The following is a 14,002-nucleotide window of genomic DNA, read 5'->3' as shown; positions in this document are numbered from 1 at the left end:
TAATATCATAAATTAGTTCTAAAAACACTATACTACCATCTAACTGTTTTAAGTGATAAAACTATGCTTCAGGGGGGGAGCCATGCTCGGACAACCTTTTGGGCAATTGATTTTTTTTATAAATTATTTATGTTTTTTACCCATTGTAATATGATTTCATCAATCAAACTTTTCTTATAAATACAAAAGTATAATTCTATCTGTCTATATTTTGAAAATTTTAGCTTAGTGATCGCTGATTGTTTTATTACTAAATTGGCGTTGGTTTAGACACGCATAGCTGTAACTGAATTTTTTTTAAATAGTACTTCATCCGTTCGACAAAAGATGTCTTACTTTACATTTTAGTTTGTTTCATATCATATTTACATTTTTTATAAAAAGTCTTTCTCACATTAATATAAAAATTATATTTTCTCTTTGCACTTTACACTGAACACACAAAATAAATCCTCCTAAAATTTTTTGGGACGGAGAGAATATGATTTTAGTGTTTTCTACTATAATTTCTTATGGGGTGATATTTAAGATAATTAATCTCTCTTTTTTTCTCAATTTTTTTAAAAAAAACGATATTCAGTCAATTTTAATTTGTATGTCTATGTGGAAGGAAATTGTAAAAGAGAAGCCCTATAATTTGCTGAACAGTACACGTCACAATGGCATTTGCCAAAGAGTTGTTTCCACGTCGGTAATCCCATCAACGGCTGCGATCGCTCCGTTACCTCTTGATTAATTTGTTCATAACTATTTTTTAGAAACCTCCCAATTGCCATTGAAGCTATTATATAAACGTGTGACACAGTATTCGTAAAAATGCTTGTTAGTGGACAAAAATCTGATGAATAAAAAATTAGTAATGATTAAAACTAGTAAATGAGGAAATGAAAATTTGTTCCATTACATACTAAAAAGAATAAATAAATTGATATTTTGATTATGTGTATGAATGATTTTATAAATAAAAATCTAATTAATACAGTATCAAGTATTTCTTGTCCAACAAAAAAATATTATTAGTAACCAACACATATGAAATTGATAAAATAAAAAAAATACTAAATAAAGTTGATAAAATAAGATGAAAAGAAAAAAAATATTAACAAAGAAGCTACAAGAGATGAAGATAAAAGTAGAAATTTAGAAAAACTTTTCATTTTTATTACTCTATATAACTAATTTTGGTAGACTGGAAGAAAATCGAAAGAATATAGAATCCCTAGTTCTATTTTTAGAACGAAAAGAAGAGAGTTTATATAGGAGAATATGGTAAAAATGATAAATAAATTGATACTCTTGATATTTGATAATGTGTTATGAAAGATTTTATAAATAAAAAAATTAATTAAATAATAGTAGTATATCAAATAATATAAAACTATTTCCTTATTGTTATTTTTAATTTTATATATCATAAAAAAATCAAATCTCAGTTTGTTAATTTTTTCATTTGTTTTTACTTATGAAAAACCAAATAAATAGTATTTTTAATATATTAAAAGTTAAACGAATTAAATAAATAAAATGTATATTAAGTACTCATTAATTAGCTCACATAATGTACTGTGCTATACTATCAATTTTCCTAGGGTAATATTAATGTATATGGAAAAAAGGAAAGAGAACAAAAGATAATAAAATATTAATAGGATTACTACACAACATATATGGATTATTTTATTTAAAAATATACTATTGGAAGAGACATATCCATAAATAGAAGTAGAGCGAGAAAGGGCTATATTGAGAGAGAACGTGTGAGCACGCCAGCAAGCAAGAAAGCAGAGCAGAAGGGTTTTGGTGGCTTGGGCGCGAAGGCGAAGACTCCTCTTCGCATATAAACTCTAGCCCTTTGTCCGTCTGCTTGTCTATTTCTTCCACCGTTAAATCGTCCATGTTTCCAGTTTTGTTTCTTTCAACTCTCTTCTAGCTGTGTACTGAAGCTGAGGAAGAAAAGGAAGATTTCTTCAGATCTGCCTATTTGGTGAGTTGAATTTTATGAGCTTTCATCCAATTTTCTGAACGATTTTGTATTAAAGATGATTATTTTCTTAGATAGATGAATGATTATTCTTCCAGCTAGGGATGTCAATTTAGCTCGCACCCTGTGGACTTAAAATTTCACGAAATATCTCAAATATTAGTTTTTTATCATGTTTATGATTGAGTTTGACCATATATCTCAAATTTATCATAATTAAATATTTTACATTTTATGAATATAATTAATTTTCATCATTATTTATTGGATTGATCGCATATTAATCTTATCAGTAGCAACCCGATAACCCACTGGGCTAGCCCGGGACCCGAGCTTTTAGGGTTAGGGTTGAACGTTTAAAACCCGAAAGAATTAATAATCCGATTAGCCCCGCACCCGATTGACCCACAACCCGAATCGGGCCGGCCCGAGAAATTAATCGGGCCCGATTGGGAGTTTATTCTTTTGTTAAATCAGATCCGATTAATTTCTCGGGTGCTGTGCTGACAGCTAATTTATTATTTTTACCCGATTGATTTTAATGGCTATCGACATTTATTGCGGTTGGTGCTGAGTTAGTGGTAGCCGCTGTGTGTTTAATCCGGATTTCGTTTGCTGTGGAATGATTTATAGTGTCTAATTTATCATGCTTAATTGATATCATATCATATCATATCACATCATAGTGGTTTTTTAATTTGGGAGACTCAGCATGATTTGTGTTGAGTAAGTCAGCTGGTTAAATGTTTGATTTTTGAGATCTAGTTGCTTACTGCTTTTGGGGTTTATGCTAGACAACTTCTTTCATTATTTGCCTTTCCAGCTTAGGGGATTGTTTGAATAGCTTTTTATGACCTTAGTTGGTGTTTTACCTCTGCAGATTGTTATCTGAGGCTTGCTGGTGTCGTGTATGGCTCCCTTGAAGTTATGACGTTGTAATTCTCTCTCCTTTCACTGAAATACCAGTGTTTCTTCTAAATTCACGGTTTGGTTCTTTTGGAGGGTGGGGATTTAGGTCTTGGTTTGCGTGGTTGATGATCCTTACTGGATTTTATACTATTTGCCATTTACTCACAAACAACTTCTGAGCTTGACGTTAAAACTTAGAGTTGGGGGGGAATCTCACACCTATCGCCCTCTTGGTCGCCTGCTGTGAGGAGAACCACCCTTGGTCTATTTCTACCTTTCATGTCTCCTAACCTTGATAGCCCTGTTCGAACAGAGATGGCTGTGTCATTTTTCAAGAGTCCTCTTGGTGGTGGGGAGCATGTTCAAACCAACATGATGGAAAGCAAACCAACGGGTAGGAGACGTGTTTTTGTACAAACTGAGTCGGGTTGTGTCTTAGGTATGGAGTTGGACAGGAGTGACAGTGCACATACTGTGAAGAGGAGGTTGCAGCTTGCTTTGAATTTTCCCATTGAGGAGAGTTCATTGACATTTGGTGATATGGTTCTTAAAAATGATTTGAGTGCCATTCGGAAGGATTCCCCTCTCCTGTTGACAAGGAATTTCCTCCACAGAAGCTCATCAACTCCCTGTTTGTCGCCCACTGGTAAGGACATCCAACAGAGAGATCAGAGTGGGCCAATTGAGATATTGGGACACTCTTCTTGTTATGCTAAGACAAAAAATCTAGTCAAGGAAATTGTGAAGGGAATGAAGAACGGTGTTGATCCTCTACCTGTTCATAGTGGTCTTGGGGGAGCGTATTACTTCAGGAATGTCAGAAGTGAGTGTGTTGCTATTGTTAAGCCCACGGATGAGGAACCATTTGCACCAAATAACCCAAAGGGCTTTGTTGGCAAAGCTCTTGGACAACCTGGCTTAAAGCGTTCTGTCAGGGTTGGGGAGACTGGGTTCAGAGAGGTTGCTGCTTATCTCCTTGACTATGATAATTTTGCAAATGTTCCGCCTACGGCATTAGTGAAGATTACTCACTCAATCTTCAATGTCAATGATGGTGTAGGGGGAAACAAGCCCCAGAACAAGAAAATTGTTAGCAAGATTGCATCCTTTCAACAGTTCATTCCTCATGATTTTGATGCCAGTGACTATGGAACTTCAAGTTTCCCTGTTTCAGCTGTGCATCGCATTGGTATTTTAGACATTAGGATTCTTAACACAGACAGGCACGGTGGTAACCTTTTAGTTAGAAAACTTGATGGCATTGGGCAGTTTGGTGAAGTTGAATTGATCCCCATCGATCATGGCCTTTGCTTACCTGAGAGTATAGAAGACCCATATTTTGAGTGGATTCACTGGCCTCAAGCTTCCATTCCTTTCTCGGATGATGAACTTGAGTACATAGAAAATCTTGGCCCTGCTCGTGATGCTGAGATGCTACGAAGCGAGCTCCCTATGATTCGAGATGCATGCTTGCGTGTCTTGTACCTTTGTACAACTTTCCTGAAGGAAGCTGCTGCACAAGGTCTCTGTCTTGCTGAGATTGGTGAGATGATGAGTAGGGAGTTCCGCAGTGGTGAGGAGGAACCAAGTGAGCTCGAGGTTATATGCATTGAGGCGAGAAGGCTTATGGCTGAAGAGCTGTCGTCTCCAAAATCTGGAGCAGAATTTGTTGATGATTTCCAGTTTGACATAGATTTTGAAGAAGGTGGCCATGACTTCACCCCTAAATTCTCCACGGAAGACTTCATGGGAGCAATGCCCTTGCATTTTGGGCTTGGAAGTGTTAATGGCCGTATGCCTCTTTCCAAACTAGAGGAGAGCATTGATGAAGTGGAAAGTGAAGGAGAAGAGGAGAATGGGTTTGTTAGCGTTCCACCCTTGACAAAGAGCAAAACTATCCCGAAGCTGTCCATGTCTCTGAAAAACACCAGCTTAAGCGAGAAAAACCCAAAGTTCCCAAAATTCTCTGGGATGAAGCCTGATAATGGTTATCATGCTAGCTCCTCATCCGGACACCACCGAAGTGCAAATGAGCAGCTCCCTCCAAGCGCAAGTTTCGTGAAGCTGGCAGATATGAACGAGGAAGAATGGGGAGTGTTTCTGGAAAAGTTCCAGGAGCTTCTGAGCGCTGCTTTTGCCAACCGGAAATCCATCAGTCTTAGCCAGAGGCAGAGACAGAGGCTCGGGACTTCTTGCAAGTTTTGAGGTATGAGAGTGATAAATTTGCAGGCTTGTTGAGCTACTGCTGTAGCTTTAGATATCTTTATGCTTTCTCCGTTTGAGTCAACCTTAGGTCGGAGCAGCGGCGATAGACAGTGATGTGTAAATATTCTTTGAATCAAAGGCCAAAGTAGATTTGGCGGCATTTTTTCTTTCTTTGTCAGCTTTTAATCTTCCTTAGCTTCAGTGGGGCATGGAATATATATTGTTCGATAAATAAAATGTTGAACGTCATGCCATGTATTGTAAATATTAAATCATGCTTGTGGTAGATCTTGGAATGGTTTTGTTTCACAGTCTTCTTTGATGGGAGATCTAGGAAAAGTGTTTTTGGTCAATTATTGGGGGTGGAGAAAGGGAATATAGATTTAGGTTTGGTTTGGTGTAAGTCTCCATCGACAGCTGTGCTTGAACAAGAGACCTGAGCTGAAAAAATTGACCTAAAATGGGAGCAGATAAAAATTGAAACGATAATGTTGTTTGGATGGTTGCTATTTGCAGACGTGGTTGGGTTGTGGCGGTCTAATCAGAGCGGTGGCCCTTGTTTTTTTCTGCACAACTTGTTTTTTGGTGATTAGCTTTGGTTTGGAGATTTCTTGTAGAAGCTTAGAAGCTCCAGTGTTTTGTCACGCGTGTTGCATCATGTATGTATGTATGTATGTATGTATGTATGTGATGGGTCTCCCCATCGTAGCTGGGCATCCTGGACCCGGCCCATCACGACCCAATTGTTTTTGCTTTCTCATTCTACTTATATTACAAATCCGTTGTGACCATCAAAAGAGATTTTTTTTAAATAAAGGGGTAACAGTAGCTCGTACTTTGATTCTTTTTTACACTTATTTTAAAAAAATTGATAAATAATTAAAATGGAGAGTAAGTAAAGTAAAAAACAGAATAGTGTAGACAAGACAACGTTGGCATGAAGAATGACTAGGTATTTATAATGTTCGGTATTAAAAAATAAAAAAAATAAATGTTTTAGACAAAAAATGTAAAAAGACCATATATTTAAGACTGGACTTTCCTCTTTAATAAATCCCCATTGTATAATAATTATATTCCTTAATAATTGATAGGTACCATCCCATCCTCATGAGAATAAGTTTACTACATGGTACTTACGTAATAAACTTACAAACAATAACACAAGTAACATAATCAGATAAACACATAAATAATTAATTAGTCCTCTAAATAATTAATCAGACATGCCTCCATGGCCTCTCTGCAAGGCTCACACACTCACCATGCCTGAAGCAATCAACGAGATGATCGATGGACATCCCGGTCGCCTGCATGAACGAGTAGACGATTACGGGTCCCACAAGGCGGAACCCTCGCCTCACCAAGTCCTTGCTGATGATCTCTGCCTTGGGGCTCCTCAGTGGGACACTCTTTGGATACTTGAATCTGTTGATCATTGGTTTGTAGCTCACATATTCCCACATGTAGCTACTCAAAGATCCACATTCTCTTACAACCTACATCACAAAAACATATAGTACTATTTCTCAATTTATATCACATATATTAATTGTGTCTAATTAAGCCTTGTTAAATAAAACTTGCCTGGGTTATGCATTTTGCATTGTCAACAATGCACCTCACTCTGCATTCTGCTAAGGTTAGCTCTTTGTTGGAAGCTATCTCTGTGATCTCCTTTTCTCCCATTTTGCATACAATGTTGGGATCAAAGCCACCAAAAGCTTCTCTGCATAATCATCATCTATCAACATTTAATTGCATAACAACACTTTAAAGTTTAATGAGTTGTTACAACATATGTTAATTATAGTTAACCTGAGAAGTTCTCTCCTTTTAAGGATTTCGGTCCAGTTGAAATCCATGAGCATTCCACACATCGCAAGAAGCTCAAACAACTCACTGTTTTGACATCATGCTAGAATTCATATGTACACATTAATACTATAAATTTGCTAAGATATATATAGATTAATTACTTGTCATCATAAACTGGAACTCCCCAACATTCGTCATGGAACTGTACATACACTTTGTCTGTGAATAAACATTAGGTTTGTGTTAGTAAAAAATATCTAAGCAGCTTATCCAAAACCAAGAATATAATCATTGATGCTGAGGAATAAACAATGTTGTTCTACCTACTACTTACTTATTAGAGCGCCGGTCCAAAAAATTAAAAAAATATTTGGAGTTGGGATAATCATGCCTTTTTGGAATCACAACCACCATATACTTAGATTAGTACATAATCAAATTAAAATGTATTTTTGCCTATGATTGCCACCTCCTCAAGATTTAGCTTTTCTGCCAGTGATGCATGGAATAGATTCCAATGGTAAATTTAAATATGTACACAAATTAATAAGTTACTAACTACTCTGTTTATACATGACCTTTTCATTATACTCTACAAATTTTACATGCAAGTCATAAACAAGAAAGAAAAGCATAAAATGCATATGACTTATGACAGTATTATCAAAACCTTACCACTGTTTGTAGTAATCCAGTTGCATCTCCTTGGACCTTCTTGATTAGGAAGAGCATCTGAGGTAGGCTGCAGCACTATTTTTGGCAGGGGGGTTGTCTCTCTCCGTTTAGAAGGGGCGATGAGGCGAAGGGCTAACGATATCTTGTGATCAATAGGGGTGGAAGAGTCTGTCAAGGTGGAATCAGTTGAGTTCTGAGACAGAGACAGGGATAGAGAAGATAATGAAAGCGCGGAGCAAGTCCTTTGCAGGGCGATGGGGTATATTTTCCTCGAAAATAAGTTAGTGATCGGCTTCTCTGGCTTCTCCCTCGGGGAGCAAATGTTCCTGCTCCTCTCCATGGCATGTTTCTTCACATACTGCTTAGACATACTACAAAGTGCTTGGACTTTGATGTGTCTAATCAAGATAAATTTAAGCTATAAATTGAGATGTCAGAGAGTTTGGTAGGAGCAATGTGGATTTCTTAACTCAGATTTATCTTAAATTGCTACTTTATTTTTAAGCAAGAGACTAAATAAAAGCTTGTTAATTAGTAGCTGAAAATGACACCTGATTATCAGCCATTACCAGCAAAGATTCTTGTTCTGGAAACTATTATGAAAATCTGCCTCAGGTTGGAAATGAAATAAAAAACTCAAATTAAGTTTAAACTAAACACCTGTTGCATTGGTTGACAAGAAATGTCAAAATAGAACTTAGTTTGTGTTTAGGTGTGATCATTACAAGTAATATGATATGTTAAAGCATATGAACTGGTCAGATAATTAAACCAAAATCAAAATCAGCTCAAGTGAAACATTATTATACCAATCAAAATCATTTAAACCAAGCAATTATGTGAAGACTGTGGATTAGCATACTTTATCCACATCATTAGACCCTTAATTAAGCTTTAAATTAGATGAAGAGGTGTATGTGTACTATACTTATGTGCATATTTTTGATGATGATAACTCTTCAGTTGAGGTGTTGGTCTCAACTCTCAATTGAACTGGAATAGGTCCAATGCTAAACTTAAGTCCCACTCATATATTTTAGGATTGGGAAATGAAGCAAACACATTGCCTGCAAAGACAAAGATATAACATCTTTTTCTAATCTATATCTCTTCATTTGACTAGATACTTTGCTAATCAATCATGGATTAGTATATACTAATCTATACTTTCAACCATGGATTAATGTAATAATTATGCATAAAATATAAGTTCGACCTGTCCCCATATATAGATGACCACAGCTCATCATGCAGGAATAGAATAATAAACTCAAATGTATTTATAATTTTCAACAAATGTATTGGAGTTTTTATTGATAAGATAAGTTTAAATAGTTTAGCACGGAATGGAAGAATCAAATCTCAACGCTAAATCACCATTTTAGAAATAATAGATTTGATTGAAGGAATCATAAAAATGTGGGGAAAATGCCGTTTGAAGTTAGTGAAGACTTGTTTTATAATTTTGCAAAAGAAGCTTTATATTCATTTAGTCTGGCAAGAAAGATAACAACATTTTTGCAATTATAAACCTCAATTAAGATTATATAGTATTACTTGCTCAAGACCAAGATTTTCTCACTGTCTATAGTATTTATTCTAATTTAATTAACTTGTAAGTTTATACTATAATTTATTAATAATATTAATGTTACATCGGTTGATGTTGGCAACCGCATCTTCGTCTTAAACCCTAAACCCTAATACCCAAATTTCAATTTTTCGTAAATTTCCATTTATTTCACCACTCTTGGCAGTCACGATGCTCAATGTTCCGGTTAACCACAAGACAACGCCGTCTTCTACCCCTTCGGTTCTTCACCTCATCTCCGGCGTTCTGCTCGATTAGCTCCGCCGCCGCCGCCGCCGTCACGGATTTCCCTCAAAACGATGTTGTCTCACAAATTATCTGCCATTTCATCTCTTCTCCGCCTCGTTACAGTCAAAGGCTCTTATTGAATTCCCTCAGAAACAGCAATTGGTTCAGGAAGGAAGTTCCCGAGTTGGAACCTTCGGAAATTGACTCTATCATTGGGAAAATTAGCTCGCAAAGTGCCATAGAGTTCTTCTTCTTGTTGCAAAATGAGTTTGGGTTCAAGCACTCACAGAACTCGCAGTTCTTCATTGCGCATTTATTGGCGGAGAAGAGGCGGTACCGTGCGCTGTTCTGTCATATGCGGGTGGTTATTGAGGATCAAGGTAGCCCGCATTTTCATTGCAATGTGTATTCGTACTGATTATAACTGTTCACTTCTTTAATTCAGCTTGGGGTATCTCGCGATGGATATTTTAGGTGAACCATGATAAGATTAAATGCGGTGTTTGTATGTGGCACTTATGGAAGTTTTGCAGCGATTAATTCTGTTTAAATGATTGACTTTTTTATGCAAGTGAATTTGAACAAGATGAAGTTGGCACTTGGTTGCAAAATTATGGCCACCATAGTATGCATAATTTAGTCTCATTTTATGAATCAAAAGGTTATTTGAGAGAATGGAATGCATGGAATCTCATCTAATTGTAAGGAAGAATTATTTCTGGAGATTGCTATTTTTTTCATTTTATAGACTTTTTTGTTATTTCTATCAGGCTCTGGATCTGCACCCTTGCTTTGTGAGCTGCTTTTGAAAAGCTTTAGGGGCTGGGACTCAAACCATGTGGTGTGGGATATGCTCGCATTTGTTTACTCCAGAACTGATATGGTTCACGATGCTCTGGTTGTGCTGACAAAGATGAAAGACTTAAACATCCGGCCGTCAATTATGACATACAATAGTTTGTTGCACAACTTGAGGGAAACTGATAGAGTGTGGGATTTTTATAGTGAACTTGAAGACAATGGACTACAACCAACTGATTATACATACTCAATTTTCCTTGATGGTCTTTGCAGGCAGTCCTTGGTTCTCGAAGCTATTAATTTCCTTAGGGAGATAAACAAGGAAGTGGCTGAGCCTTGTGTTGTTTGCTTCAACACTTTGATGTCAGGATTCTGTAGGAAGGGTTTAATAGGTATTGCTAAATCATTATTTTGTATGATGTTCAAGTATGGATTAATTCCTGATAGATACAGTTACAATATACTCATTCATGGGTTATGTGTAAGTGGTTCATTGGAAGAAGCCTTAGCTTTTGCAGTTGACATGGAAAAGCATGGATTACATCCTGATCAGGTGACTTATAACATTCTCTCCAAAGGATTTCGTTTACTTGGTACAATGAATGGAGTTTGGAAGGTTTCTGAGAAAATGCTACAGACTGAAGCAGACCCTGGCCTGCTTACCTACACAATACTTATTTGTGGGAATTGCCAAACAGGTAACATTGAAGAGGGTTGTAGACTGCGAGAGGAGATGATTTCTAAAGGTCTAAAGTTAAATGATATCTCATATCGTGCGTTACTAAGTGGCTTGTGTAGAAACGGACAGATAAATGAGTCTCTGAGTTTGCTTTCTGAGTTGAGTAATGACGGCTTAAAGCCAGATCTTTTTATGTTCTCTATGGTCATCCATGGTCTCTGCAAGCAGGGCGAGGTAGCCATCCAACTGTACAGGGATATGTTTTTAAATGGAGTCTACCAGAATTCTTTCCCTCACAGGTCCATTTTGATTGGATTGTGTGAGAAGAGAACAATGTTTAAGGCAAGAAGTTACTTTAATGCATTGGCAAAAGGTGGCTTTATACATGATATTGTACTGTATAATATTATGATTGATGGATATGTTAAAGTTGGTAATGTGGCAGATGCTCTAGGATTGTACGAAAGTTTATTGGAGAAAGGGATTCCTCCAACTGTAGTTACTTTCAACACCCTGATAAATGGATTGTGCAAAGCCAGAAAACTAGCTCAGGCCAGAAAGTGGCTGGATGGCATGAAGATGCACAATGTAGAACCAACTACCGTTTCGTATACTACAATTATGAATGCCTTTTGTGAAGTGGGGAAATTAGAAGATACCTTTGAGCTATTTGAGGAAATGAAAAAAAATGGTATTGAGCCAAATCAAGTAACTTATACAGTGCTTATGAAAGGGCTGTGTAAGCGAGGGAAGCTGGAAGAATCTGTTGCAATTCTCCGGGATATGTTAGCTAAGGGTATCTCTCCAGATCAAAATTTATATAATGCTTTGATCCAATGCTTTTGTAAAGCTCGAGACTTTAAAAGAGCATTTCAATTACATGCCGAGATGGTACAGCTTAATATTAAGCCAAATATTGTGACTTACAATATTCTTATCAATGGTTTATGTGTATATGGAGATCTAATTGTTGCTGAAAAGCTATTTTATGATCTCCAATGTCAAAACTTCAAATTGCCGAAAGTTGCGTTCACTACTCTTATAAAAGCAAATTGTGCAAAGGGAGATGTTGAAAAGGCTATGGTACTCTTTCGTCAAATGGCAGAAACTGGCTTTGAGATTTCACTAAAAGATTATAGTGCAGTAATTAATAGACTCTGCAAAAGATCTTTGCTGAATGATGCCATGGATTTTTTTCGAATGATGCTAGTTGACGGTATAGCTCCTGACCAGCAAATATGTTCAGTTATACACTACTCATTACACCAAGCTGGTTTTGTCATTGCCGAGTTTCAAGTTTATGTTTTAATGATCAAATTTGGCTTTGCTCCTGGTTGAACTGTATGGAATGTGTTTGGTTTTGTTCATCACCATGCATCCTCTAGTGATCAAATACTTCGATAAGGTATGAAGCTCTTTAATGTTACGCAACTCAAGACCACTCACTGAAAGAAAAGAGAAGAGAAAGGAAAACTATGTTAACTTGTAAAAGACCTTCACTTTATGTTAACTTTTTTTTGAGAAAATGAATGCTTCTAATGGAATTTGACTACCACCCATAAATTTTTCCTTTGCGAAGAAATAGAGATAGATGGTGATAAATCTTGTGCATTTTTTTAATTTTCAGTCACTCTTGGAATTTATTTGTTTAATTTTTTCTTTTAGGGGGGACAACGTAATTTACTATTTTTGCTAGTATTCATTTCCTGATTTCAAGGAGGACCTTATTGCCCCTAAGATTTTCTGCTGAAGAGATCATCACCGGGATGTACAAAGATTGTAATATTGGTGTAAGATGGAGTACTGCCAAAAGGATACACAATTTTAAAGGTATATGCTGATTTTTTTTTCTCTTCTGGGAAACATACTTATGGTTGTCATGTGTAAACTGGCACCTTTTAGTGTATCTACAAATGCAAAGTATGTGGAATGGCTGTTATTCCTGCTTCTATTTATGAAAATAGTGTTTTTTTAATTGTCGTACATGGAAACTAAAAAGAAGGGTTTCATGATTGTTTAGGGGTGAAGGTCTGTTATACCTAATGTCAAATTTTTTTGGAAAACTACCTGACATCCATGGTTTAGGTTTTCCTTACCAAGTCCAAGGTTTTGAAATGGATTGTTTCCTTTTTTTTTAATCATCAAACTATGCCTGTCAACAATCCTTCTGCATTGCTGAAAATTTCTTTTACTTTATATCGTACTGAAACTTTTCGCACTCAATTTCTCAGTCACTATTTTGGAGTGGTATTGATATTAATGCTCTTTTGTGTTTCGGCTATTGCTTCATAATTTGATCAATGTCAGTCTTGCAGGTTCTGATTTTTACTTCTACCGTTGAGGAGTTGGAGATCCTTGCTGCATCAGTGCATCTGTCTTGTTGTTGAACATATTTGAAGAAAGTAATCTCTTGAGAATATTTGATCGTACTTCTTGCGGAGATTTAAGGTATGATGTAGAAATGGAAATGAAGAGATAATAAGCATCAATGCATGCTGTCAACTTTATGTTATAATTTTCTCTACTCGTTTTGCTCCAAGTAGGATGAAATTATACTATGCTGCAAATGTCCTCTGGATTCCAATGCTGCAATCTCATCTGCAGAGCTTCGACATCCATAGCCGCAGCTTCAGTCGCGCGTGAAAGGTGACGGTTATGAGCTTTTGTGACATGATGATACCTCTCAAATAATTCATATTATAAGAAATTCATCGAGATTTGGGCATACTATTTCTTTGCTAACCACCAAAGAGAAATCCTCGCAACCTGTTTTACTCATTTTTTTGAACTTGTGTTCAGGATTTCTGTGTTCAGAGTATTGCCGCTGCAGAGAGCTCAATCAACAAACCCTACGGACAGAACCTCTGATCATCGATGATCTCTGCAGTACAGAGGTTTGTTCCCCTGCTCTATTATTGCCTTGTCTGGGGATGGAGAAAAATGCAAAGAACATGACTGTACATTTTAGATGTCTGTACATGTTTACATTGAGTTGTAAGATTATTTTAGTCATATGGGGTTAGTTATGACTAATTATCCCATAATTATCTATCTAGAATTGAGTTATCTCATGAACCAAACACATTACTTATATTTAGTCTATGATACAATCTTG

General features: G+C 36.4%; 3 protein-coding genes across 5 annotated transcripts; 2 read left to right on the top strand and 1 right to left on the bottom strand.

Moving 5' to 3' along the window:
• The first annotated feature begins 1,718 nt into the window (after positions 1–1,718).
• LOC121771695 (phosphatidylinositol 4-kinase gamma 7-like) lies at positions 1,719–5,381 on the top strand. Its single transcript, XM_042168545.1, has 2 exons — positions 1,719–1,984; positions 2,862–5,381. The coding sequence occupies exon 2, from the start codon at positions 3,170–3,172 to the stop codon at positions 5,093–5,095; it is 1,926 nt and encodes a 641-aa protein (XP_042024479.1). The 5' UTR covers positions 1,719–1,984; positions 2,862–3,169; the 3' UTR covers positions 5,096–5,381.
• Positions 5,382–6,120: 739 nt separating this feature from the next.
• On the bottom strand, positions 6,121–8,040 carry LOC121771697 (DNA-3-methyladenine glycosylase-like). Its single transcript, XM_042168547.1, has 5 exons — positions 7,589–8,040; positions 7,075–7,132; positions 6,914–6,997; positions 6,683–6,824; positions 6,121–6,594 (listed from the first exon to the last, which is right to left on the bottom strand). The coding sequence occupies exons 1-5, from the start codon at positions 7,956–7,958 to the stop codon at positions 6,316–6,318; spliced, it is 933 nt and encodes a 310-aa protein (XP_042024481.1). The 5' UTR covers positions 7,959–8,040; the 3' UTR covers positions 6,121–6,315.
• Positions 8,041–9,268: 1,228 nt separating this feature from the next.
• On the top strand, positions 9,269–13,953 carry LOC121771694 (putative pentatricopeptide repeat-containing protein At1g13630). Of its 3 annotated transcripts, none has more exons than XM_042168541.1 (6): positions 9,269–9,787; positions 10,178–12,292; positions 12,553–12,717; positions 13,203–13,335; positions 13,431–13,533; positions 13,687–13,953. In XM_042168541.1, exons 1-2 carry the CDS (start codon positions 9,358–9,360, stop codon positions 12,223–12,225), a joined length of 2,478 nt encoding a protein of 825 aa, XP_042024475.1. In that variant the 5' UTR covers positions 9,269–9,357; the 3' UTR covers positions 12,226–12,292; positions 12,553–12,717; positions 13,203–13,335; positions 13,431–13,533; positions 13,687–13,953. The 3 variants fall into 3 exon arrangements, with proteins under 3 accessions (XP_042024475.1, XP_042024477.1, XP_042024476.1); XM_042168543.1 differs by having other exon boundaries at positions 13,428–13,533; XM_042168542.1 differs by having other exon boundaries at positions 13,195–13,335.
• The last annotated feature ends 49 nt before the right edge of the window (positions 13,954–14,002 follow it).

The sequence above is a fragment of the Salvia splendens genome, chromosome 16 (assembly GCF_004379255.2).
Source record: "Salvia splendens isolate huo1 chromosome 16, SspV2, whole genome shotgun sequence".
In the NCBI taxonomy this organism is placed as follows: Eukaryota; Viridiplantae; Streptophyta; class Magnoliopsida; order Lamiales; family Lamiaceae; genus Salvia; species Salvia splendens.
This window is presented reverse-complemented; position numbering and strand designations above follow the sequence as displayed.

Coding starts and splice junctions, on each gene's coding strand:
- LOC121771695 (XM_042168545.1), top strand. CDS start 3,170: ATGTCTCCTAACCTTGATAGCCCTGTTCGAACAGAGATGGCTGTGTCA.
- LOC121771697 (XM_042168547.1), bottom strand. CDS start 7,958: ATGTCTAAGCAGTATGTGAAGAAACATGCCATGGAGAGGAGCAGGAAC. Junction 6,825..6,913: donor AAAAGGAGAGAACTTCTCAG/GTTAACTATAAT, acceptor ATGATTATGCAG/AGAAGCTTTTGGTGGCTTTG. Junction 6,595..6,682: donor ATGCAAAATGCATAACCCAG/GCAAGTTTTATT, acceptor TTTGTGATGTAG/GTTGTAAGAGAATGTGGATC.
- LOC121771694 (XM_042168541.1), top strand. CDS start 9,358: ATGTTCCGGTTAACCACAAGACAACGCCGTCTTCTACCCCTTCGGTTC. Junction 9,788..10,177: donor GGTGGTTATTGAGGATCAAG/GTAGCCCGCATT, acceptor TATTTCTATCAG/GCTCTGGATCTGCACCCTTG.